The 26,890-nt window shown below is 52.6% G+C and overlaps 1 protein-coding gene across 1 annotated transcript; it reads right to left on the minus strand.

Annotated features, from left to right (window-relative positions):
* Positions 1-706: 706 nt before the first annotated feature.
* Positions 707-26,856, minus strand: ATP6V1B1 (ATPase H+ transporting V1 subunit B1). The gene is made up of 14 exons (XM_036873214.1): positions 26,683-26,856; positions 19,851-19,906; positions 8,897-8,995; positions 8,594-8,687; positions 7,928-8,005; positions 6,935-7,074; positions 5,907-6,008; positions 5,250-5,347; positions 4,141-4,264; positions 3,844-3,994; positions 3,522-3,604; positions 2,572-2,676; positions 2,246-2,375; positions 707-2,155 (listed from the first exon to the last, which is right to left on the minus strand). The coding sequence occupies exons 1-14, from the start codon at positions 26,798-26,800 to the stop codon at positions 1,992-1,994; spliced, it is 1,542 nt and encodes a 513-aa protein (XP_036729109.1). The 5' UTR covers positions 26,801-26,856; the 3' UTR covers positions 707-1,991.
* Between the last annotated feature and the right edge of the window lie 34 nt (positions 26,857-26,890).

The raw sequence follows: 26,890 nt of genomic DNA on the forward strand, positions 1-26,890 counted from the left end.
GAACGCAAACTGGTGGTTGCCGGAGGGGAGTAGGGGAAGATGAGTGAAATAGGTGAGGGAGATAAAAAGGTACAAACTTCCAGATAAAATAAATAAGTCACGGGAATGTAATGTACAGCATAGGAAATATAGTCAATAATATTGCAACAACTTTGTATGGTGACAGACAGTAATCAGACTTTTGTGATGACCATTTTGTAATGTATAAAAATATCGAGTCACTAGGTTGTACACTTGAAACTAATATAATATTGGAAGTTAATCATACTTCAATTTAAAAAAGGGGGAAAAAAGATAAGTGTGCTTGAGGATGTAGAGAAATTGGAACCCTCTTGCATTGTTGGGGAACGTAACGTGGTGCAGCCACTTTTGGAAGTAGCTTTGCAGTCTGGCAGTTCCACAAATGGTTAAACAGGGAGTCACCATCTGACACCCAGTTATTTCACTCCTAGGTATGTACGCAATAGAAATAAAAACATACATCCACACAAAAACTTGTACATGATTGTTCATAGCAGCATTATTTATGACAGTGAAAAGTTGCTTCAACCACATGTCCATATACTGATGAATAGATAAAAGGTGTATCCATACTGTGAAATACTATTTAGCAATAAAAAGGAATGAAGTACTGACACAGGCTACAACATGGATGAACCTTTAAAATATTACACTAAGTGAAAGAAGCCAGACACAAAAGACCACATATTGTATGATTCCATTTATATGAGTTGACCAGCGTAGGCAAAGCTACAGAGATAGAAAGGTTAATGATTGTCTTGGGCTGGGGAGGGGGCGGAAGAGTGGTTTGAGGAGTGATAACTTGGGGTACAGGGTTTCTTTTTAAGGTAATGAAAATGTTCTAAAATTGATTGTGGTGATGATTGCACAACTCTGTGAATATACTAAAAGTTGTTGAATTGTACAGTTATAAATAGGTAAACTGTATGGTACGTGAATCACATCTCAATAAAGCTGTTTTTAAGTAAAAACAACCCTATGTCCTGTGGACACCCAAAAGCTTTCCCTAAATTGTCTTGGGGATGGGAATTTTATTCTCAAGGCTTCTTTGGTGTCAGCTCTTGATCCAAGAATTCTGGCCTGGTTCCATAACACATTGACCCAGAAATGGAACTCAGCCTTTTGCTGAAGTTCTATCTTCCCAACCTGCCCTACCTCTTAGGAAGCATTCATGACTTCATCATAGGTGGGGCAGAGGAGACAGGAAGGGATGGCATTACAGAAGAGCAGGCAGCTTTCAAAGGAACATCAAGTATCCTGGTTTTTAGGATGCTCTTTGCCCATTTCTGAACTGGGGGGCCTTTCCTCAGCCTCTGCACACTGCCCCCACTGTTCCTCAGGCCATCTCCCCAGCAACTCCCCTCCCTGTCTGGAGCAAACCAAATTCCTTCCTAGCATCTCTTAGGCAGAGCTGTTTAGAATCAGACACATCTTTTGTGGCCTTGAGATTGTCCTTTCTATGGCCCATGAGCTCACATTCCACCCAAGAAATTTATCAAGATATTTTTTAACAAAGATAAATACCTCCCTAAGAAGAATTCTGTTGTCACCTGTTAAGACACTAATGTAGCCTTTTCTTTTTTTTCTCTCTTTTTTTTTTTTAAGGTGGAGAGAATAGTTTAATGAACCTCATGTACCCCCCGCAGCTCCAACAATTATCAGTGTTTTGCCAATCTTGTATTTACATGAGATAAATTCCTGGGAGAGGACGGTGGTACTTTTAAAATACAAATGCTCCTATCAGAACAAGACAGAGAATATAGGCTTAACCACCTTCTGTTTCCCATGTCGGGGAATCCAGGGAGAGGACTGGAGCGTAGGAGCCCCCCCATAACCTGTGGGGGACTGAGGGTGGGCACGGAGCGATGGGTTAAGGTGTGAGGACCAAGACGATGGGGCGGGGCGTGTAGATCGGGCGCCCGGCGAGAGCGGTGCCAGGACCTGGCTCCGGGGCCAGGCTTCCCGCGGGGCTAAAGCGCCGTGTCGGGCTCGGGGTCCGGCGGCGCCCCCTCGCGGGAGTAGAACTCATCGATAATGTTCTGCGGGATGCGCTTCAGCATCTCCTTGGGGAAGATGCGCAACAGCTTCCACCCCAGGTCCAAAGACTCGAACACCGAGCGTTTCTCGTAGGGACCTAGGGACAGAGCAGGAGTGTTAAGGGTGTGTGCGCGTGTGGGTGTCGGACTAAGGGGGTTGCTGCCTGAACGCCCCCAACGCGCCTCACCCTGGTTGATGAAGTTCTTCTCAAATTTCTGCAGGAATTCCAGGTAGAGCAGGTCCTCGGAAGCGAGCGCCTCCTCCCCCACCACTGCCTTCATGGCTTGCACGTCCTTCCCGACGGCGTAGCAGGCATACTGGTGAAGGGGTGAGGGGGTCAGCGGTCACGGCAGGCTTACCGCAGGAGTCCCATGTTCCCCCATGTGACTGTGCGGGGACCCCGAAAGGGGAGGAAGTTTTTTCTTCCAGGAGAAAAGTTCGTGGTCCAGCTATGGCTCCAAGCTCCAGCTTCTGAAACTAGCTTCCCCACCAGCCCTTGGGCTCTCTCCTTACCAGCTGGTTGGAGACATCTCCATGGTCCTTTCTCGTCATGCCCTCCCCAATGGCGGACTTCATCAGCCGCGACAGGGAAGGGAGGACGTTGATGGGGGGGTAGATCTGGGCGGGGCGAAGAAGGCGTGTCAGAAGGCAGGGTCCAAACTTTCCCTTCTTTCCCACCTCTACTTGTCTTCCCTCCCCCTGTGGTTCTCAGGAGACTGGTCCTTATTCATCCCACAGAGAGGTCGGCTGGTCACACCCCGCCCTCCTCTATCGCCCACAAATTCTAGGGCTTGGGTATACAGGTGTCTACATGTGCACACCTAGACAGGAGAGTGGAGGGGGGTGATGACATGACATTAGTTCATGAAAGTCTCGCTATTTCAAAACTTCTGATTATTTGGACGAAAGCCAGGTAGAAACTTAACAGTTCATAGTTGCAAAGAAAAGCTGCCAAACAAAGAGGAAAGAGTAAGGGGGTGGCCTAAGATGGGACAGACACATTTTCTAACCCTTTGGTACATTATTCACCACCTACTTATGTCAGTTACCTATTGTTTTTGTTCACCAAAGCAAATTACTAGAAAGGAAAGAGAAGTGATATTTATTTTGTATCTACGATCTGCTAGATGCTTTCTGTGGACCAACTTATTTTATTCTCCACAATGCAACTGTGTGATATATATTATCATTCCCATTTTATAGATGAGGAAACCTAGGATCAGAGAGATGAAATGATTTTCTCAAGGTCCCACATCCAGGTAGGCTGGATTCCACTCAGACTTGTCTTCTGTCTGGGAACCAAACAGTCTTCCTGGGGATTATCTCCTGTTAGGTGTTAGCCTTGTCTGGCCCCTCCTCATTCACAGGGAGATGAAGTACAGGGGGCGGTGGGACACTGGTTATTAGTCAGTGTCCTTGGAGATGGTGGAGAGAGCAGGAAGTGGGTAAGGAGGGGACAGTACCTGTCTGTTATGAAGCTGTCTGTCCACGTAGATCTGTCCCTCTGTGATGAAGCCCGTCAGGTCTGGAATCGGGTGGGTGATGTCTGCAAGGAAAGGCACTGGTGTCAGTGTAGATCCTGGTCTCCACCCACTCAGGGCCATGTAGGTTCTATTCCCTCACGGGAGTGGGTGATCGGGGGAGGCAAGGAAGGGACAGTGTCTACCCTGATGGAGGAACAGAGCTACTGCACATCTGTATAAAGAAGCATGGGTCCTTTAAGTGTCTGGGTAGGATGGGAGGGCAGGAGGGCTGCAGAGGGTAGTGGGCAGGGAGGCGGCTCACCGTCATTGGGCATGGTGAGGATGGGGATCTGAGTGATGGATCCGCCCCGGCCCTCCACGCGGCCTGCCCGCTCGTAGATGGTGGCCAGGTCTGTGTACATGTACCCGGGGAAGCCTCGGCGCCCGGGCACCTCCTCTCTGGCAGCTGAGACCTGCAATATTCGTGGGCCTTGGGGTAAGAAAGGGGGCAAGAGGCTGACACAAGGAAGGGGAGTGGGGGGCTCATTGACCATGAGGAAAGGGGTGGGGACAGGCCTGCGTGGGCCAGCTCTGGGCGCAGTGACTACAGCCCCCTCACCTCCCGCAAAGCCTCTGCGTAGGAACTCATGTCCGTCAGTATGACCAGCACGTGCTTCTCACACTGGTAGGCAAGGAATTCAGCCGTGGTCAGTGCCAGGCGCGGGGTGATGATCCGCTCGATCCTGCAGGTACGGCCAATGTTTAGAGAGCCTGGAGGCCCAGGCCTGTGCTCCATTTGGCCCCAGTGCTGAGTGGGTGGTGAACTGGGAAGCTGGTACAGTGCACAGCAGCAGAGGACTGGGTAAGATGAGCCCCAGGCCCCAGCCCCCAGATCCAGGCCATGGTTCCTGGGAGTGGGCCCTCAGTCACGTCCTGCTATTCAAGGTAGGAATGAGCACAGAGGCTGGGACAGGCAGGGAGCCGGGTGAGAGAGGGACAGGCAGGGCCAGGAGTGACTGATGAGGAGGACAGTGTCCCTCGTCCCCCAGGGCTCCCGAGCTTGGGTCAGCTGGAGCGCTCACACCCTCGGTGTCCTCGGGGTTCTTTCCTTACTGTTCCCCTCACTATTCCTTGCTGGGCATGGGTCAGAGGCTGGCCTGCCCTGGCAGCCCCTTCCACTGGGGGCACTCTAGGCACCCTCAGTCCCCGGGCTCTGTGCCTGTGGCACTTTTCTCTGGTGATGTCATCTGGGCCCCCTGAACTCTGCTACCTGGTTTGAGTTCCTTCTGAGTACCTCCAGTTCCCAGGACAGTTTATTAGATTTTTTTTTCATCACCTAACCTACAGATTTAAACTCACATTTTCTCAACATTTAAAATAGCAGTTTTTCTAAGCGAATGCTTTAGGGAAATATCTCTTTAGTGGTGACCTTGTGGAAGTGAGTCTCGGAGGAGGAGCCCTGACTTGGGATGGCGGCTGGATGCAGGTTGTGGGCAGGGCGGAGGGGCGGCAGGTGGCAGGCAGGCTGTGGCCCAGCTCCCTGTCTCTCCGTGTGCTGTCCCTACCTCTTCCCCAACCTCGGTGTCCCCATCTCCACAATGAGGGGTTGTTCTCCCAGCTCTGGCCCATGGCTGTAGTTCTGGGATGCCTGAGACCTGGTACTCTGGGTCTTGGAAGGGGACAGGGCCTGCTGCCTAAGGGCAGTATGGGTGCCAGGGGACGGCTCACGTGGGGTCGTTGGCCAAGTTCAGGAAGAGGCAGACATTGCCCATGGTACCGTTCTGCTCGAAGTCGGACTTGAAGAACCTGGCTGTCTCCATGTTCACCTGGACACACAGCAGGGAGGGCTGGAGGTGGGGCCCAGGCTCCTCCCATCTCTTCTCAGTAAAGCCTATTGACTGACCTGCTAACGTTCACTGGGGTGAACCTGGGGCTTGAGAGGGCAGGGGCTGGGTTTGCTGCCCAGTCCGGGATAGGGTCTCATCAGATCCCCAGAGAGAGGTTCAGACTTCAGGCTCAGCTCTGCTCAGTGCCACCCCTGCCCCTCACCCTACCCGCTGCTTCCCTGCTAAACTCCCCGTCCCTGCCTTGGGCCCTCTAAGGGCCCCCGGGATCCCCTTTCTGAAGCTGTCTTGTCTCCCTAAATTCCCTCCTCCCCCAGCTGTCCTGGGCTCATCTCATAGCTGCCGTGGCCTCTGGGCTTCTGTGGGGCACACACTGCCCGCTCCTCCAGTCGTGCTCTTGCCTCTCCCACCAGAGAGGCTCCGACTTTGACGGCTTCTCAAGAAGAAGGATAATGCCTCCCCCATAAGACTGGGTGTGCCAGGGGCCAAGGCTGCCCGCCCATAGCTTCCAGAACTTGCCAATCGGCCCAGCCCCTCTTACCCCCATGGCTGCAAAGACGATGGCAAAGTTGTCATCGTGATAGTCCAGCACGGCCTTGGACTTCTTCACCAGCCCAGCCTGGCGGCAGATCTGGGCAGCGATCTGGGGATGGGAGGAAGGACATCAGAACCAGAACTCGAGCCAGCCCACTGAGGAGCATGGACAGGGTAATTCCCAGCCCATCCTCCCGCCAAGGCCTTCGGTGGGAGGGACCCAAGGTCAGCAAGGTGGAAGGGCTGCCCCAGGTCCTACAGCCGCTCTCAGGGGAGGGCTGCCTTATTCTGTGGCACCTGAGGACCCAGGGTGCCTGTCATGAGGAGCAGGGCGGAAAAACAGTTCCAGAGAGCAACTGCCTACCACGGGTTAGGGGCAACTGGCCCTTCAGAGTCCCCTCTGCCCCCCAGCCTGCTAGGGGTATCTCTGGGGTTTGCCCCAGGCCTGCAGCGTGTGGAGCTTCCAGTCGCCATGTCCAGATCCAGGATGAGTGTGTGTAGGGGGAAGGCAGGGACGCTTATGCCATCTAATCCCTCTGAGCGTTTTGAGGGTGAGCCAGGGCGCATCCGGGAGTAGAGGAGTGGGGGTGGTCGGGGGGGAGCATCTAGAAACCTTGTCACACCAGCTGCTCTGGGAAGAAATGGGCTGTCCACTCTGGGTAGAGGGGGTAAGGCAGGAAACCTGCACAGGGAAGCTTCAGACGGCCGTGGGGCTGGCCCGAGGTGGAGTTCGCTCAGTGCAGGCAAGTAAAGACCATTGCAAGGACCAGTGGTAGAGCCGTGGGCTCAGCTGCGCAGGACATTCAACACTGAGGCTACCCGTGGGCTCTCTTGTGAGCCAGTGTGAGCCCCACTCACTCAGGATGGAGGCTTGGAGATCTGTCTGGGGGCCCTGAGTCCCTGAGCTGCCAGGAGACAGCTGCCGGTGACCCCAGCCTGCTCTGCACAGGAGGCCTCCCTTGCTGGCCCACCAGCCCCGGCCTCTGCTCCATCCCTTCCCCTTGGTCGTGCCCACAGGCCCCTTGACGTCCTCACCTCATTGTGGGGGAGCCCAGCTGCTGAGAAGATGGGGATCTTCTGGCCACGGGCAATGCTGTTCATGACGTCAATGGGCGAGATGCCCGTCTGAATCATCTCCTCCGGGTAGATGCGGTCGTGGGGGTTGATGGGCTGGCCTGGGAGACGGTGACCATGGACCCTGCTCAAGGGTCCAGGCCTTGCCCGCCCTCCGCCACCCCTGCCCCAGACTCCGGAGCAGCACTGTTTAACAGAATTTTCTTCTGTGATGGAAATGTGCTCTAACTGCGCTGCCCAAAACGTAGCCCTGGCCACGTGTGGCTATTGAGCATGCACAATGTGGGTTTTTTTTTTAATTAATTTATTTTATTTTTGGCTGTGTTGGGTCTTCCTTGTTGCGAGGGGGCTTCTCCTTGTGGTGGCTTCTCTTGTCACGGAGCACGGGCTCTAGGCACACGGGCTCAGTAGTTGTGGCTCACGGGTCTAGTTGCTCCGCGGCATGTGGGATCTTCCTGGACCAGGGCTCGAACCTGTGTCCCCTGCAGTGGCAGGCGGATTCTTAACCACTGCGCCACCAGGGAAGCCCCGCAATGTGGTTTTGAAATGAACTTTTATTTCATTTGAATTAATTTGTATTTAAATAGCCACAGTCCAGTGCTCCCTTGGACGGTGCCACCCAGGCACATTAGAAGTGGCAGGCAGGTGGATGCTGGAAGGCAGGAGAGTGAGGGTCTTGGGCACCTGGGGAACTCTGCACAATGATGATAGCATTTTATAGGAATGGGACATGAAATGCAGCTGGCCCCAGACAGAGCGGCTTTTGCTGCTCTCGTATCTCAACTGACCTGCCTGTTAGTATGACCAGTACTGGGGGTGAGCCCTGGGCAATGGCCCTGGCCTTTATCTGGGGCAGAATTTCCAAGGGGCGAGGTGACAGGGGCAGTGACTGGAGTGGGGAAGGTAGTTGGGGGGCTGGGTCCCGAGAGCCATCCCGAGCCTTCAGTCACTTACCATTGATATCCAGGAAGTCCTCTGCCATGACCACTGGCCCCTTGTCGATGGGTTTGCCAGAGCCATTGAAAACCCGACCTGGGAGTGGGTGAGAGGGGATGGGTGACGATCAGGAACGGCCCTGGGTCTCACGGCTGCTCACCCTCCACACCACCAGCTCTCACCCAGCCCTCGCGTCCCAATTGCCCCATGTCCCCCTCCCCTCAGCCCTTGGTTACCCCCAGGGAGCTGGCTACAGTGACTGCCTCCTTGGCGGTCTTCCTTCCCCTCCTGGAAACCTCTACAGGCAAGGCCTTGGCCCAGGAAAATGACTCTAATGGGGAGTTTTAGGGCTGGAAGGAGGAGGGCAAGGTATGGCAGACCTTGGGAGAAAATTAGGGGATGTGCAGTTCGTTTCAGCTTGACCCCAAATAGATGGTTACCTCCTCTGCCTCTAATTTATTGAAGCTGCCTGCCTCATGTATTGAACACCTGCTGTATGTCAGGCCCTGAGCTGGGGTTGGGGGTCAAAGACAAGGCACAACCTCTGACCTTAAAGGGCTCCCAGGGGAGGCAGACTAGGTAAAGAGGCAATGACAGTGCGGTGTGCTAGGTAAGCACTTGGTCAGGGAAGCTGGGCTGGCCGGACAGAATGACGCCCTCACCCTGCCCATCCCTACCCCTCACCCAGCATGTCCTCCGACACTGGAGTCCGTAGGATGTCCCCTGTGAATTCGCAGGTGGTCTTCTGGGCATCGATCCCAGAGGTCCCTTCAAACACCTACAGGGTAAGAGGTTAGTCAGTCTAATAAGCGGTTTGCTGGGGAGAACGGGGCCTCCCATTCTAGGCTCCCTTTGTGTCCAGCTCCGGGCAAAGCTCTCTCAGGGGAAATAGAACATTTTCTGTCTTTGGAGTTTATAAGATAGTGTGGAAACTTTGTGGATTCATTCATTTATTCAACCAGCCAACATCTTATTGACACCACTTACCTGAACAATTGCCTTGGTCCCAGCCACCTCAAGCACTTGCCCGCTCCTCTGAGTCCCATTGGGGAGGGTGAAGTTGACGATCTCAGCATACTGGGCAAACTGGCAGGAGGGGAGAGCAGCCCAGAGTGTCAGTGAGACCAGAGGTGAAGTCCCTGTCTCCTCCCCAGACTTCCTTGACCCAGTCTCAAGCTCCTTTCTCCCATCTTGTGCCCAGATACTCTTGGAAATGAACTTCAGGGACTGGTAAGTGGCAAGTTTGAATTCTGATTGGGAGGCAGTATACCTGGGTGGGTAGGAGCACCAACTTTAGAGTTGGAAGACCAGGGTTAGAATTGAAGCTCTGACACTTAGAAGCTGTGTGACCTTGTGGAAGTTACTTAATGTCTCTGAGCCTTACTTTCCTCATCTTTAAAATGGGAATAATACTAACACCTGTTTCATAAGGCTGCTGTGGGGAGGAAATATATGGAAAGTCATTAGCTGGTGCTGGGACCTTACAACAGCTCAATAAAATGTAGTAGCTATTATGGCTGTTTAGGTCTCCTGACAGCACCGTTGTTTGTGCCCCTGTGGACTAATGGTGAACACACTGGCAAAGTTCTCTCCTCAGCTCCCAGGTGTCTCCATCTACCAGTGGCAATCTTTCCCTAGCCGTGGGGCTGGGATCATGGGGCTGTGTAGTCCTCACAGGCTTCACGAATAAAAAGAATCAGGCAATCACTTTGCTTTTGGCTAAGATCAAGTGAAGTATTCATTCTGATCAGTGTAGAAAGCATCAGGCCGACATGTGGAATATATAAAGAAATCTTACAACTCAACAATAAAAGGCAAATACCCTATTTTAAAAATGGCAAAGGATCTAAATGAAGATATACATGTGCTCAATAAGCACATAGATGCTCAACTAATTAGTCACTAAAGAAACGCAAAATCACACAATGAGACAGCACTTCACACTCATTAATATGGCCGTAATAAAAAAGACAGATAATAACAAGTGTTAAGGTTGTGGAGAAACTGGAACGTTCAGACACTGATGGTGTGAATGTAAAATTGTGTGGTCACTTTGGAAAATAGTCTGGTGGTTTCTCAAAAGGTTAAATATAGAGTTACAATATGACCCAGCAATTCCACTCCCAGGTGTATACCCAAGAGAAATGGAAACACATGTCCACATAAAAACTTGCATATGAAGGCTGATAGCAGCATTATTCATTATAGGCAAAAAGTGAAAATAACCCAAATGTCCACAAACTGACAAATGGATAAACAAAAGGTGGGATATCCAGGCAGTGGAATATGTCAGCTTTAAAAAGGGATGAAAGGGACTGCCCTGGTGGCAGAGTGGTTAAGAATCCGCCTGCCAGGGCTTCCCTGGTGGCGCAATGGTTGAGAGTCTGCCTGCCAATGCAGGGGACACGGGTTCGAGCCCTGGTCTGGGAAGATCCCACATGCCACGGAGCAGCTAGGCCCGTGAGCCACAATTACTGAGCCTGCGCGTCTGGAGCCTGTGCTCCGCAACGAGAGAGGCCGCGATAGTGAGAGGTCCACGCACCGCGATGAAGAGTGGCGCCCACTTGCCGCAACTAGAGAAAGCCCTCGCACAGAAACGAAGACCCAACACAGCCATAAATAAATAAATTAATTAATTAATTAAAAAAAAAAAAAAAAAAAAGAATCCGCCTGCCAATGCAGGGGACACGGGTTTGAGCCCTGGTCCAGGATGATCCCACATGCCGCAGAGCAACTAAGCCCGTGCACCACAACTACTGAGCCTGTGTGCTGCAACTACTGAAGCCCGCGCGCCTAGAGCCCATGCTCCGCGACAAGAGAAGCCACCGCAATGAGAAATGAGAAGCCCGAGCACCGCAAGGAAGAGTAGCCCCCACTTGCCATGACTAGAGAAAGCCCGCGTGCAACGCAGCCAAAAATAAACAAATTAAAAAAAAAAAAAAGGGATGAAGTACTAATCCATAATACAACATGGATGAACCCTGAAAACATCATGCTAAGTGACAGAAGCCAGACACAACAGGCCACAAAGTATATAATTCCACTGATATGAAATGTCCAGACTGGTCAAATCCACAAAATAAAAAGATTAGTGGTTGCTGGGGACGGGAGGAGGGAGGATTGGGGGTGACAACTAACAGGTTCAGGGTTTCTTTCTGAGGTGATGAAAATGTTCTGGAATCAAGTAGTGGTGATGGTTGCACAACTTTGTGTATAGACTAAAACCCACTGAACTATACATATGAAAAGAGTGAAGTTTATGGTATACACATTATAACTCAATTTAAAAAACCAAACAGGGGCTTCCCTGGTGGCACAGTGGTTGAGAATCTGCCTGCCAATGCAGGGGACACGGGTTCGAGCCCTGGTCTGGGAGGATCCCACATGCCGCGGAGCAACTGGGCCCGTGAGCCGCAATTACTGAGCCTGCGCGTCTGGAGCCTGTGCTCCGCAACAAGAGAGGCCGCGATAGTGAGAGGCCCGTGCACCGCGATGAAAAGTGGCCCACGCTCGCCGCAACTAGAGAAAGCCCTCGCACAGAAACGAAGACCCAACACAGCCATAAATAAATAAAAAATAAATTAAAAAAAAAAAACAATCAGGCTGTCCCTCCAGGACCACAGGCAGCAAGTGGGTAGGTGGATGTCTGCCTCAAGGGAATCCCCAAGCTCCGCTGTCTGTGTGTGCTTCAGGAACCAAGGTCTAGATGAGGCTATGAGCCAAGCCAAAGAAGCTGGGCTGGGAGAGCAGACGCTCCCAGCTGACACTGGTCCTCATCTCTGGTCAGCACCAGGAGAGCTAAGTCCTCTACCTGCACCTCCTTCCCAGGGGAGGTCCTGGAGAGAATGCATAGCATCGCCCAGTCTCCCTCACCTTGCTGCGCATCCACCTGGCTTCCTTGATTCACTTCAGGGGTAAGTCATAATCTTAATTCAATAAGAATAAATGGTAAAAAAGACTGCACCTCTCCCTGCAATGTTTCTAATATTCTGGGAAATTAAAGTACTCCTCTAAGTTACTCCTTGGACATTAGAGGAAATCAAAACTAAAATCACAGAAGAAATAGAAAATAATGAAAAGGATATCACTTCGAACACATCAAGCTGTACCATGTTTTCTGATCTTGATCAAAGTCAGTCAGAAATCAATAACAAAAGGATAGTTAGAAAAACTTCATACATTTGGAAATTTTGAAACGTTCTAAATATAGAAAAACTGGGACTTCCCTAGTGGTGCAGTGGTTAAGAATCCGCCTGCCAATGCAGGGGACATGGGTTCGAGCCCTGGTCTTGGAAGATCCCACATGCCGCGGAGCAACTAAGCCAGTGTGCCACAACTACTGAGCCTGCGCTCTAGAGCCCGTGAGCCACAGCTAGTGAGCCTGCGTGCCTAAAGCCTGTGCTCCACAACAAGAGGAGCCACTGCAATGAGAAGCCCGTGCACCGCAACGAACAGTAGCCCCTGCTCACCACAATGAAGACCCAACGCAGCCAAAAATAAAATAAATAAATTTATCAAAAAAAAAAAAAAAAAGGGCTTCCCTGGTGGCGCAGTGGTTGAGAATCTGCCTGCCAATGCAGGGGACACGGGTTCGAGCCCTGGTCTGGGAGGATCCCACATGCCGCGGAGCAACTGGGCCCGTGAGCCCCAACTACTGAGCCTGCGCGTCTGGAGCCTGTGCTCCGCAACAAGAGAGGCCGCGATAGTGAGAGGCCCGCACACCGTGATGAAGAGTGGCCCCCGCTTGCCGCAACTAGAGAAAGCCCTCGCACAGAAATGAAGACCCAACACAGCCATAAAAATAAATTAAAAAAAAAAAAAAAAAAAAAAAAAAAAAAAAAGAAAGGTTGTGGAAATATTCCAGGCTAAACAGACATGATGATTAAATGTGATACCAGGCCTTAGACTGGATCCTATACTGGAGGGAGAAAAATGCTATAAAAGACTTTATTAGGTCAGCTTACAAATTGGAATATAGATTGTAGATTAAAGTATCAGTGTAAATTTCTAAAGTTGATAACTACTGTGGTTGTGTAAGAGAATATCCTTATTCTTTGGAAATACACACTAGAGTTTTGGGCATAACTTACCCTCAAAATATCTAAAAAAAAAAAAAAATTAAGCACACACACACACACACATATGCATATACACTCAGAGCAATGACAGAACAAATGGGTAGATGGATATTCCTTGTACTATTTTTATTTTTGCAACTTTTTATAAATTTGAAATTGTTTCAATAAAAAGTCAAATTAAAGTATGCCAGTGGAAAAAGAGACATGATTCCCTTTATTTGCAGATGATATTGTATATCTAAAAAACCCTAAGAGGATCTAGTTAAAAACAAAAACAACCCCACCCAGGATTAATAAGAGAATTTGGCTGTATACAAGATAAATATATAAAAATCAATCTCAGATTATTTTCCATTATGTTATTTTAAGATATTGAGTATAGTTCCCTGTGTTATAGAGTAAATCTTTGTTGCTTATCTATTTTATTTAAGTAGCTTGTACCTGTTAATCCCACACTCCTGATTTATCTCATAATCTGAAAATATATATATATATAGGGCTTCCCTGGTGGCGCAGCAGTTAAGAATCCCCCTGCCAGTGCAGGGGACACTGGTTCAAACCCTGGTCCAAGAAGATCCCACGTGCCGCGGAGCAACTAAGCCCGTGCGCCACAACTACTGAGCCTGCATTCTAGAGCCCATGAGCCACAACTACTGAGCCCACGTGCCACAACTACTGAAGCCCGCGCGCCTAGAGCCCGTGCTCCGCAACAAGAGAAGCCACCACAATGAGAAGACCGCGCACCACCACAAAGAGTAGCCCCCGCTTACCGCAACTAAAGAAAGCCCGCGTGCAGCAATGAAGACCCAATGCAGCCAAAAATAAATAAATTTATTTTAAAAAAAAGCTTCTCATTAAAAAAAATATATATATATATATAAAACTGAATCACTTTGCTGTATACCTGAAACTAACACAATATTGTAAATCAACTATACTTCAATTAAGAAGAGTGTTCCCCCCAAAAGAATCACAGAATATTAAAACGTATCATTAAACAAAATTTATGCAAAAAGTGAAAAAGAAACAATCTCTTTTTTTTTTTCTATTCCAGCAGTGAACGGAAGAGGAAATGGAGAAAAATATTTCATCCACAATAGGGCCAAAACCCATAAAATATCTGGAAATAAATTTAACAAGAAAGGTACAAGAAAATAATAAAATCTTACTAATGGACAGAAAACAAGCCCTGAACAAATGGAGAGCAATAGTGTTTTCCAAGACAGAATGACTTACTATCATAAAAATATAAATCCTTTTCAAAAGTATATAAATTCAATGCTTTCCCAATGGATTGTTTCTCCTGGAACTTGATAAAATGATCTTAAAATTCATGTAAATGTCTGAGAATATCCAAAAACAGTTATGGAAAAGATCAGGGGTGGAGGGCTTGCCTTGTCAGATATTAAAACGTGCTCTAAAGCTGCTGAGGTCAAGTGGTCAGTGTTGGCGTGAGGCAGATGAACGGAGATGTTGGAAGGCTAGAGTCCAGAAACAGATCCCAGATTTTAGGAGACTATTAGAGAACAAATGTGGCATATAAGTTCATAGGGAAAAAGAATTTATTGTACAAATGGTGCTAATACACTGGGTATCTATCCCTATCATAAACACAAACGCATTCCAGGCATATAAAAATTTAAATATAAAACTAAAACAAACAAAATACCAGAAGAGCTTTTCTTCTTTCCTTTTTTATGGAATAATCCAGTTAAAAGCTGGATAAGAGAGACATCTTTAAGCAAGATAAGAAATCCAGAAGCCATAAACAAAGAAATAGAAATCTTTGATAATATAAATATTTGAAATTTCTGTATGGCATACCATAAACAAAGGTGAACAATAAACAAAGCAAAACGTACAACTCAATGTGTAGGAAATGGTCACAGAGGAGGAAGTGAGATCTCAACAGATAAAAAGATACTCAACTCCACTAGTCATCAGGGAAATGCAAATAAAAGCAAGATAGGACTAGTCTTAACCATTAGGCAAAATTACTGGAGAGCACATATTCAGTGCTGGCAAGGATGCTGGGAAGTGGGTCCTCTCATGCATGGCTGGTTGGAGTATGAATTACCACAACCTTGCTGGGCAAGCAATTTTGCTCCAAATTGTCAGTATCTATTAAAAAATAAATATACACTTTGAACCAGCAATTTCATTTTGGGGGAATCTATCCTTTGGCAATAAGGGCACCAGTATAAAAGGGATATATATTGCTATACTATTTGTAATAGCAAAACCTGGAAACATGCTGATTGTCTATCAAAAATGGAATACATCACGGTACATCCATACCACGGTTATGTCCAAACCATAGTCGCTGTCAAAAAGAATGAGTAAAATGTGGATCTACTGACATGGAAGAAATACTCGATACATTTTAAGAGACTAACACCAACGTAAACATCTAACTTGCTTATATTTGCCCATACACAGCAGGATATTTACATTGGTTATCACAAGAGGTTGGGAATAAAGAGGTTAGGGGCAAATAGTTAACTTTGTGTCTTTTATTTCACTAGTTACAAAAAGCGTGTTTTGTATGTGCGTGTAATTAAAATGTAAAAAAAAAAAAATGGGGGGGAATTCCCCGGCGGTCCAGGGGCTAAGACTCCGCGCTTTCTCTGCAGGGGGCCGGGGTTCCATGGGGAACGAAGATCCGGCAAGCAGCGCAGTGCGGCCAAAAAACAAAGGGGGGGTAGGGGAACATGTTCAAGTACAGTGACGTCGTTGTCACCATCATTATATCCCCTGCTGTCCACAAACCAGTGACCTTCAGGGTCAGGGAAGAGAGGTGGATGGCTCAATTCCCCAAAGGGGTGTGAGCAAGGTGGGGTCCTCCCCCCAGGGCTCCCTGAGACCGGAGGTTGAACCTGAGACAGGAGGATTCCCAGCTCTGATAGTCACTGAGAGAAGCTCTGGCTTGGGCTCCTCCTTGTCCTGTGAAGAGGATGCCAGGAAGGCCATCTTGTTCCCTCCTAAACCACTGTCAGGCCCCGCTGAATGGGGTCACTGGGGGAAGGGGCTCGCCCCAAGAGGAGTGCTGAGGTCTGCGGAGGGGCTGATGCCAGACAGCCTTTGGCTTCACAACCACAAGAGGGAGCCCAAGAGCAAGGGCTGCGAGGCCCCGGGAAACAAGTTAAATACAAGTCCTGGCTCCAACCCCTCTTCCGCTCTCTGTGGGCCTGTGTCTCTCTCTGTCTGAAATGGCCACTGGCCTCATTGTCTGGGACGCAGATGGGGGGCTGCTAACCTCAGGAGGAAAAATGCTGGACGGAACACCGGCCTGAGCGGGCCCCAAAGCAATTAGGCAGTGGGCCCAATGAAAAACAGGCAGCAGGCTGATAAAAATCTATCCTTTGGGAACTTCCCTGGTGGTCCAGTGGGTAAGACTCCACGCTCTGGGAACTAGATCCCACATGTGTGCCGCAACTAAAGATCCCGCATGCCGCAACTAAGACCCGGCACAGTCAAAATAAATATATTTTTAAAATTCTCTATTACCTTAAAAAAAAAAGCGATCGTTGGTATGTGGGTTTGTGTGGGTGATGGAGAGGGGAGAAGAGGTGGCACACTGTGTGTCCCTGAAAGATGAAACATCACAGAAAGTGAACTTTAAACAGCAGAGAGGTTACAGCCAGATAGGAGGAAGAACTCTCAGAACCATGGCGCCCAAGCATGGAGGGTGTTGTCTGGAATCCTTTAGGAAGAGAAAGCCAGTTATTTGTCTGGTGGGAAGGGTGGGTTTAGCCACTTAGAGCAGTGTGTGCAGCGGGAGAATTCCAATACCCCGTTTCCCAGCCACAGACCTGATTCTCTCAGCTCTCATTGTTGGTTACTAAGAGAATTGCAGGGAGTGTGGATTGTTCAGTGTAGCCCACCTCCTCTGCTGGAGATTCAACCGAGCTCCCAACCAGCCAGGGGTCAGGCACAGGGGTGCTGTCGCATCCACTCAGGAGCCTGGGAAGTTCTTAGCAAGCCTGGCAGGACTTGGACAGGGCGTGCTGCTTCCAAGGCTTCTCCCCCTGACAAGGTCCAGGGCAGTTTGGGAACTCCTCTTTGGAAATTGTTTTTGGAGCTGATGCACACAATTTTGAAAGCTTTTTCCCTGAACAGTTTGGGAGCAGCCACAGACATTTGGAACCAAGACTGGTGGGTAATGTGAATCTCAAACAAGGGCCGGTTTGAATCACAGAATATAGCAGGCGGAAGATCCTCTAGAACAGCGGTTCCGAGGGTGATCCGACCCTCCCGGCAGCATTGGCCACCGGGAGCTTGTCAGGAATGCACATTATTGGGCCTCAACCCAGGCTGCTACCTTAAGAGGTTTTCATACAATTTCAAGGCCCTGATTACCTGTCTAAGAACTTTGGATCTACGCAAAATTCTTCCCCCCAATATTTTTCCATTTGAGAAGGATGGAAGCAGAAAGCGTTGTTGCCTGTGTGATTCAATTCGGGCAGAAGGTGGCGCTATAGAGACAGAATTGTGGCATTTTTGCCCAAGCAACTCTGGAACAAGGAGTGTGGGAGAGTGGAGAAGGGTGCATAAAGGTGCCTTCATCTCCTGCACTTATGAGACTGTCAACTTCTGATTCCTTTCTTTCCCTCTGCAAGCCCAGGATTTTCTGGGTGTCTCCATCACCCAGTTACTCTGTTCTACACGAGTTACCGATGTGTCCAATAATCACAGAACCATAGCCTGGGACTCTATCCCCAGTTTCGTAGTCCAGCCCCACCTTACAGCTGGAAAATGGATGTCTGCATAGGTACTGACTCTCCATACAGAGTCCTATATAGACTGACAGGGAGTGTGGCAGAGGTGGGCAAAGGGGCAGGGGATTCACCAACTGTTTATTTAATCAGGCATATTAGCATTTCCTCATCCAGGCAGGGCTCTCGCTAGCTGTTCTCAAGGAGGAATAATAACAATACATTTATCTGATTTGATCCTCACAACGATCCTATTGTCTTTTTTTTTTTTTTTGGCCTTGCTGCAGGGCATACGGGATCTTAGTTCCCCAACCAGGGATCAAACCCATGCCCCCTGCAGTGGAAATGCAGAGTCTTAACCACTGGACCACCAAGGAAGTCCCCTATTGTCATTTAATGGATGAGGAAACCGGGATTTACAGTCCTAGACAGATGGTTCTCAGACTTCAGGGAGCATCAGATCACCCAGAGGGCTGTGAAAACAAACTTCTGGGCCCTCAGAGTTTCTGATTCTGTCAGCCTCGGGTAGAGACCAAGAATCTGTATTTCTAACAAGTTCCCAGGTGGTGCTGATGCTGCTGATCTAGAATTGACGGGTAGTTAATAGAAAGGGTGGGATGGATCTGGGATTAAAGTTCAAGAAGCCTGAATCACACGGTCTGGTTCCAGTGCGCACGTGCAGACCAGCTCCGCCACACTTCTTCCCAGGGCGTCCCTGACACTAATGGGCCCAACTGTGAGGTCTCCATGAACTTGGAATCTGTTTTCCAGAAATGAGTGGGTCTGATCTCTTTAATATAGTTGGCTCAGATTTTGACAGGCCCATACTTATTCATGCTCTCATTCATTCATTCATTCACTCACCCTTCCTTTGAACAAACTGAGCCCCCATGACGGGCTAGGTGTTCAGTAAAACTGCAACGTGGGGCTCTGGGAGCTTGGGATTTATAGACACCATCCAAGTCCAATAGGAGGGCACATTGTGGTGGGTGGGGAGGGACAGGGAGAAGACATGCGGCCAGGTGGTGACCAAATGCCTCGATGGATGTTGCCAGCAAGACAGTACACAAAGCCGAGAGCAGGGTCAGGCTCACTGCTTCCAGGAGAAGGTGAGTCAGAGGAAGGGACGGGGGTGGGGGGAGAGGTAGTGGAGAAGGCAGAGTATGTGCAAAGGCCCAGAGACATCAAATGGCAGCTTCACACAGAGACAGTGTGGGTTTCTAAGTGCGGAAGGGAGAGTGATGAGATGTGGAGAGGTATGCAGGACCCTTATAGGACAGAGGGCCTGTAAGGTGAAGCCACGGGGAGACCTAGTGAGTTTGGAGCAGCAGAGGGAAGGGGTCAGGGCTGCATGGCTGCAGGGTAGAGGATGGGAGGGCGCCAGGCTGGGGCCCCAGAGGCCATGGCCATGATAAGGGTGTGGTGGGTGGGAGACTGCCGACAGAACATGGGCCAGGAAGAGAGGAATCAATATGGCACCCAGATTTCCAGTTTGGGGTTGGGTGGCGTGGGGCGGGAGACAGGGGCGGAACTGGTTGGGGGGAAAGCAGAGTGATCGGGTAGCTCTGCAGAGCTCTTTATGCCTCGAGAATCCCCAACCTGGGACTCAGAATACTGCCAGTGTCTGCCATGGTCCTACGGTTCCCCGAGGACACCAAGTCGCCCGCACCCCACCTCCTCCGTGAGGCCCGCCTCACTTCCAGCTCAAGCTGCCGGCTCCCAGGCTGAGAGAGTCCAAAGACCTTTGAAAACCTCAAGCTCTGGAGAGTTAGCTGGTTAGCCTGCCACCTCCTCCTCTTCCTTTTAAAAGAAGACCCGTGAAAGGCAGGTGGGAGAGTCCTGCCTTCCGGGGAAGTTAGACACAGCCATTCTACTGATGAAGAAAGAGGCACAATTGCTGCAGTGCCCCTGTTCATTGCTGTAGGAGCAGGTCTCTTAAGGCCCACAGCGGGACCCACAGAAAAGGCGGGAAAAGAAAACCTCAGGTGGCCAGGGAGGGAGAATGTGGAGGTGGGTGCCTGGGGGTCAAGAAGAAGGGGGTGGGAGCATGGGGGCCACCTAGGGGCAGGGCAATTTAGAAGAGATCAGTATAGGGGCTGGGAGCTCTGGGATTTGGCCATGGTGCCTGGGAAGAGACAGAAGTCTTACCTTGACCTGGTCCAGCACCACCAGGGGCCCATTGACGCTGCACACAGTCCTGTAGGCTGGGGGAGGGGTGGGGGTGGGTGAGGGTCTCACACCGACACCCGGACAGAGAGACAGACACACACACACACACACACACACAAGCATCCTCCACCTTCCCTCCCTCTAAGCACCACCCCCTCCCCTCTCTGGAGCCTGGGCCGTCAGGGTCATTAGCTGTGACAGGGCCAGCCACCATTGCTGTAAGGGTCATGCCCCTGCCGGCAGGGCCCCCGCTGCCTCGGACACCTGCAGGAGGCTGGGGGAGGGCCAGGGCAAGGGCAGAGGCCCCTCGAGTCCTCCCCCCCGACCCCCCCAGCCATCAGAGGCCTTTCTCATCTCTGAGGCTACTTCCCGTCTGGCCTCGGCCCCCACTTACCCACTACACCCTCCTCTCTGACCCACAGCATTTTCCAAAGCTAGAGATGTGATGAGAGCTGCCCTCCCTGCCCCTCAGCAGGACCACACTTCTCTCCATCACCCCACACTGACTGGGCACTCTGTGTGTGTGTGTGTGTGTGTGTGTGTGTGTTGGGGGTGCAGGCATCAGTGAGAAAAGTCAGCCAGGGCCCTGCTCTGCCACGAGGCCGGCCTCACTGGGCGCCTGTGGGAGCGGGGAGAGAGCAGAGCCACAAAGGAGGGTGAAGCAGATTGCCCCCGTCCTGATGGCTGGACAGAGCCACAGATGGGGATGTGAGCTCGACTTACAGGGAGGGATTGGGTTAGACGTCAGGAAATACTTCCCAGCTCCAGTGCCGGGGACCCCAGTAGGAGAAGCACAGACTGGCAGACAGGAAGCTTACTTTGGTTCTGTGAGGCGCTAGCTGAGGGACCCTGGGTCCTTCCATCACCCATGACCCCGGGACACGGTAGCCCTTCCCCAGGGTCCTTTTGAAGTCCCAATGGGACAACTGGGGTGAAGGAACCTGGCAGGGCAGGATGGTCAGGGGTGTCTGTGAGGTCGCTGGGTCACTCCCAGGCTGGAAGGGCCTCCGACAGGAGAGCGGTCCAGCCCTCCTCTCAACAGGCCAGGAGAATGGGGCTCAGAGGGCTGGAAAGCCCGCCCAGGGACACAGACCCTTGTGGCAGAGCAGGGGCGGGGCCCCCCTCGTGCTTCCTATCAGACCACATGGGCTCCCACCCGCCCTCATGGTTTCAACAGGCCTGCCGCCCAGCTGCTCTTGCCAGGTGAACCTAAGCGGGGCTCAGTGGTCAACCCCTTATTTTTGTCAGATCGAAGTTCCTTTCCTGGGGACTTAGTCTAGGAAGACCGACTGGGCAAGGTGATCCTTGCACAGATGTTTTCTATGTTCTCCGGAGCTTAAGGACTATTAGGAAGACTCAAGAAAGCTAAGTTCTTCTCGGACTTGGGCCCAGAGCTGGGGCACTCCCCGCCCCTTCCTGCCCTCATACTACCAGCCCCCACGTGCACCTGAGCCATTCTCTTGTCCTTTTCCCATGGAGGTGGTGTCCCACCTTCCATCTAAGCCAGCCCCTCCCCGGCACTGGGAACCAGGCCCTAGAGAAGGCTGAGCACTGGGGTGATGGGCCAGCGCTCCTTCTCTCTGTGGCCGTCTCATCAAGCAAGTTCTGGTACTTTCCATCTTAAAATCACGCCCTCCACCCCAATCCTTGTCCAGTGACGATCACAGCCCGGCTCCACTGCCCTCTCCCTCCACCTGCCACCCACACCTCACCTTCCAGTCTGGCTTTGCCCCTGGAAGGGACCAGGGCCTGGATGCACTCTCTCCTGCAGGTCCCTGGAGGCCCCGCCCTGCCCCTCCCCCCCCACCTCTCTGGCTACTCCTCAGCCTATTTTCATACCTTTGGATGCTGAGACCTCAAGGCTGGGACCCGGCTCTTGACATCTCACTCCTGCCCTCCAAGCTCTGCTTCCCTCCTCCCTCCTCCCGTCCTATCTTCAAGCCTGCCTCTCAGATGCCTTCGCAATACTGGGCTAGGCAAATAAAGGAGGCAAATAAAACGTGGAGCCTACAATTTAAAAGGGGATAAAGATGAAATAATTGCCAACTGCTCTGAAGGGAAAGAGTAGGGTGGGTGGGAATGGGTTTGATCACCAGGCTTGGAGCTCATGGAGGAGGCGCCTTGCAGGAAGGGCCATCTGAGCTGAGGCTCCAAGGTCAAGTGGAGTCATCCAGGCCGCCCCCAGACAGCTGGACAAAGGGCACATCTGGCAGAGATAAGGAGGCCCAGGGGCCCAGAGAAAGAACTCGGGGCCTTTGGGGAACAGAAAGAAGGGCAGCGTGTCTGGCGTGCACAGGCTCACTTCCCTTGTGCAAGAGGACACATCAGTTCCAAGACACGTGAGGGCGGGAGTGTCTGTAGTGTTCACTGCTGGATTCCACCTCTTAGAAGAGTGTGGGCCTATGATAGACAGTAAATATTTGTTGGATGAATTATGGAAGGCGTCACCTTGTCCCACCAGCCCATTCCCGTATTTCCCACATCAGGACCTATGTGTTCCTCTTACATATACACAAACGCCTTCCCAGCCCCAAACCAAATAAGGACGCTGTCACCTACTCTGGCTCCTGCCACCCCTGTGAAGGTAGAATGGAAGGGATGAGAAAGCGAATACACAGGCTAAAGGGGTTGTAGGCACAGGAAGACCCCAGCCTCCAGAGGGTGAGGGCAGAGGCCAGGGCATCAACCTGCCCACCAAGAAAATCACCAAACAGCCCTTCCTGCCCAGGGGGCATTTTGATCAAACCCTCTGGGTTACTAGGACTGTGTGAAGTAGAGAGGAGCCAGGGAGCCCAGCAGAGGGAGGGTGGAGGGTTGTGAGAACAGGGGAAGGAGCACGGGGCAGGGAGACCCGCGTTTTCAATAGCCCTGGGGAAGAGCTGGCATCTTCCTGGCCCTGTGGAGAAAATACCAAGACCAGCCAGAAGAAAGACGCAGAGTGGGTGGGCCGGGTAAGGAAATGGGGGTGCTGGAGGGGAAGGGCTCTTCACAACTGGCTCCCCCATTTCACAGGCTTCTGCCAAGTGAAATGCATTAACCTTGACACCCAACACTCTACCTGCCAGGGGAGGAGCGGTGAAGGTCATGGGCACAAAGAGGGGAGCGATCTGGATGTGGGGGGCCCCTCCAGCTCCCAAGGAGGGCTGGTTCTTGGGGAGCCCAGGCAAAGTGCTTGCCTGCAGCAGAGCTGGGTGTTCGGCACTTCTCAGTTCTACGCAGCATGAGGTCTCTAAGTCCCCATCTCATCACACCAGCCTCATCCATAAGCTGCCTTCCCAGCCTTCCCGCGGACACGGTTCTTGGCTCTAGTTGCTGGGTGAATACATCACTCCATAGCCTGGACCTTTCATCGCAGATAATCCACTTACGTGGCCATTTCGGTTCAGTCTCTGGCTATTGCCTTCCTTTGTCCGAGGCCTCGCCCTTGACTAACTGTGGCAGCTCACTGGGTCCTTTCCCCTCTGAAGTCCCACAGATGGCACCCAAGTGGGTGCCCTGCTCTCCAGCTTGTCCGTTACTGGAGACAGATTGTGTCTCTCCCTTCAGACCAGGGTGTCTCCTCTGCAGGACTAGACAATATCTTTTCTGAGAGGCTGTCTGGTTTGGACACAGCCAAGGTGATGGCTGAGCAACAAAGGTGTCCTTGACTGGAAGGCAGGTCTTTTGTCTGCACCCACCCCCAACTCTGATGGTGTCCAGCGCACGGAGTGGCAAACTGAGGCCCAGGACGTCGGTGGATTTCTCCTAGGGCCCACCGCAAGTCAGGACAGTAGCCTGTGGCACTCGAGGCTATGGCCCTACCCCAGCCCGGGGCACGTCCCTGACCCCGGAGGTGGTGCTAGAGGCAAGGGCTGGACGAGAAGACCCCTGAGGGGCACGGACACGTTGCAGACACTCCCTCCAGCTGCTCTGCCCACCCCCTCTCCATTGTCCTAGCTGACACTTCGGGTTGCTCTTCGGGCTGCGGGCCCCTCCTGCTCCCACCTCCCCACCGCCTTCCCCGGCAAAAGCTCAGCGGGGCTCCGCTAATTAGGGCCGGCCCAGCCACACCTGCAGCGTCCGGCTGAGGCGGGCGTCCATGCGTGAGGCTGGGGGGTGGGCAGGCCCGGGGCAGCAGGCCCTGCACCTCCTCCCAGATCCCCGCTGGAGGGATTAGGGGAGGGAGGGCAGGGGCGGAGGGTTCTTAGAATCGCCCGAGACCCTGACGGTGGAACGCTCTCCGTGTAACCTCCCTTGCCTTTCGGTTGAGGAAACCAAGGCAGCCAGCGGTTTGGCACTCAGGGCCCTGGGCCATCGGACCGGGCTCCGGCCCTCCAGCCAGAATGCCAGCCCGTCCTTCCTAACCTCTGCTCCTGCGGGGCGCCCCGACCCCTCACCCCACCCCTTCTGCCCCACACAACCAGATAGAGCTCCTGCCGCCTCCTCTCCGTGGAGATCAACTCCAGCTCTGAGGAAGGCAGAGGGGGCCCTTCCTTCCCAGGGTGGATACTGCTGGGGTCCCTCCCCATCCTGATTCTACCCAGCCCCCCTTCTGCCTTATTCCCTCCTTCAGCCACTGCAGAGAAATCACCTTTAATGCCTCAGGCCTGTTCAGTCCACCTCCTCCTCCAGGAAGTCTTCCCCTGGACCCATGCCCATGGCCAAGCGAGCTCTGGGGCTGGGAGTCAGCTGCCCCGTCCCCTGGCCCTCTGGTCCCCCAGCTCTCCTCCTAGACTCCTTCTGCCTCTACACAAAAGGTCTCCTGCCTGGAAGTAGTTAGAGTCCCCTGGTGGGGGAGGAGGGCAGAGAGGGCCACAGGAGTCCACCTGCCCAGGCCCCTGAGGAGGAAGGGGGGTGTTGGAGAAAGCCGCAGGTGCAGAAGCACGCTGAGGAATCCAGCCTCCCTCGGGCGGGGGGTGCCGGCCGGTCCCGGCCCCTGGGTGGACCTGTGAGGACACTCGGGTGCAGCGAAAGCACAGGAGTGGCCTCTGTCTTCACAATAACATCTTTAACGCGGGCACTGGGCGAGGGGCTCACCTCGCGCTGACCCGTGACTCTGGGTGGGCTGTTGGGTGTGAACACAGTTTGCCTGGCTGGGGGGCCGCATGGTGCCAACGGGGGGACACTGCTGTTGCTGCTTCCAGCCGGGGTCAAACCTCCTGGGCGTTGGCCCCAGTGCCAGTGCTTGTGGACTATAAATAAGAGGCCGGCTGGGAGGGGATCCCGGGTAAGGTTGCACCCTGGGAGGGCACATTCCAGGGAGGAGGAAAGCCGAGCCGTAGGTCCAGACCTCAGACCCCACCCCCCACTCAGCACCCAGGCGGCTCTCCCTTTCTCACAGGGGGAGGGGAAGATGGGGGAGGAGCCTGCGGGGGTGGCCGTCACCGGGCCCGGACAAAGGTCAGCCGACTCTACTCAGGTCTCCGGGCCCGGGATCTGGACCCCGGGGGGCACGGTCACTGTATATTTCTGGGCCTTGGTGACCCGGCTTTGCAGTCGGGGAGGATCTGGACCTTCGTCCTCCCCGGGCCCCCGGGGCCTTCTTGATAAATCCGACCCACTCGCTCTCAGTTCCTCCTTAGCTGGAGTGTTCCACACCGCCGGGGCACTGCTGCCCCGAGCCCTGGGCCTGGCCGTTCTGCTCCTGCTCTGCTCTCCGTGGTGTGGGCCCCGCCGCACACCCAGCTCTCAGCTGCCTCTCCGGACACTCCCCCTGCCCCGGTGGGGCTGGCTGGCTGCAGAGGGAGGGGCGGCCTTGCTAGGCCAGCTTCTCCCCATACACACCCTCTAGGAGCCTCTGGCTCTGCTTAGCTGGTGCCGGCCAGGCCGGTTTACTCCAGTGAACGGGGCTGTCTGAGAATTCAAGAATTCGCCACACCAGGGAATGTGACCTTGGACAAGGGAAGATGGCCGGAGCAGGGGTGCTTGGTCGGGGGACTTCCCGGGTTTTCTGCCCCAGACACCCCGACTCGGCCCACCCCTGCAGGACGGGCACTCGAGCCACACCCACAGACGCCCCCGATGCCCCCTCGGAAGCCCACAAGGGTCCACTCCAGCGCCCATGGTCCCCACACCCCTACCCCTGGATGCCAGGCATGTGCCCTTCTCCTAGCTGCTCACACGGACATGTGACATCATCTGACCACACACTCATCCATGTTCTCCCCGTGAGCACACATGCTTGCACACACACACACACCCCCACCCTGAGTGTACAAGCATGCACACACAGTCTCACACATTTCCTTTCCGATCACACACACGCTCAAGCTGTCACATACATATTCACACACATATGTCATCACCCAAGTGAAGGTGGGAGCACACGCCCACCCAGGCACACGCCTTCCCCTGGTTCCACCCCAGGCACCCTCCCCCAGAATGCACACATGACATGACACACACGGTGTCACGTGTTCCCCATCCTGAGAATGCACACGCACTCTGCGTTGCCACATACATCCCCCAGGGAAACTTGATTATACTGACACTGAGTATTCTGGTGTACACATGCACACACCCCAAACACACATATTCACACAAGAGTGCACACACACACACACACTCTTGGGGCAGTTGGGAGCTCTCTGTGACTTGGGGTCTCAGTGCAAGATCACTGTCGACAGGAAGGTTCCTGCAGCTACTCCCCTGCCCTTTCTTCTGGGGTACCCTGGGCTGGGGACCCCCATCCCCCCACCCGCATCACTCCGCAGGACCGAAAGCCCCTTAGGTCTCGCCAGGTCTCGGGTCCTCCGCTTTCCCTGAGGCTAAGAAGGAGGACCTGGAGACCCAGCAGCCCACCCGACCTCACCCACTGGGGGTCATTACTCACTGACGCGGGGGTGGGTGATGTAGTTTCGGGTGACCGCCTGCATGTGCTCTCGGGTGGCATCCAGGTTGGAGCCACTGCTGGGGACCCCCCCGGGGCTACTGTCTACCTTTGCGGCCATGGTGAGGTGGAGGGCTGGGAGCTGAGTGCCTGAGCCTCCAATACTTCTGGCCCAGCTGGAGCTGGAGAGAGCCGGCCGGCCTCCCCATGC

The sequence above is a fragment of the Balaenoptera musculus genome, chromosome 13 (assembly GCF_009873245.2).
Source record: "Balaenoptera musculus isolate JJ_BM4_2016_0621 chromosome 13, mBalMus1.pri.v3, whole genome shotgun sequence".
Taxonomy (NCBI): Eukaryota; Metazoa; Chordata; class Mammalia; order Artiodactyla; family Balaenopteridae; genus Balaenoptera; species Balaenoptera musculus.

What these genes read in the sequence shown, in the direction of transcription:
- ATP6V1B1 (XM_036873214.1), bottom strand. Translation starts at nt 26,800, where the DNA reads ATGGCCGCAAAGGTAGACAGTAGCCCCGGGGGGGTCCCCAGCAGTGGC. An exon ending in AGTGTCGGAGGACATGCTGG is followed by an intron (nt 8,006 to 8,593) that starts GTGAGGGGTAGG and finishes ACCCACTCCCAG; the next exon opens with GTCGGGTTTTCAATGGCTCT. An exon ending in CTGGGCTCCCCCACAATGAG is followed by an intron (nt 6,009 to 6,934) that starts GTGAGGACGTCA and finishes TCCCATCCCCAG; the next exon opens with ATCGCTGCCCAGATCTGCCG.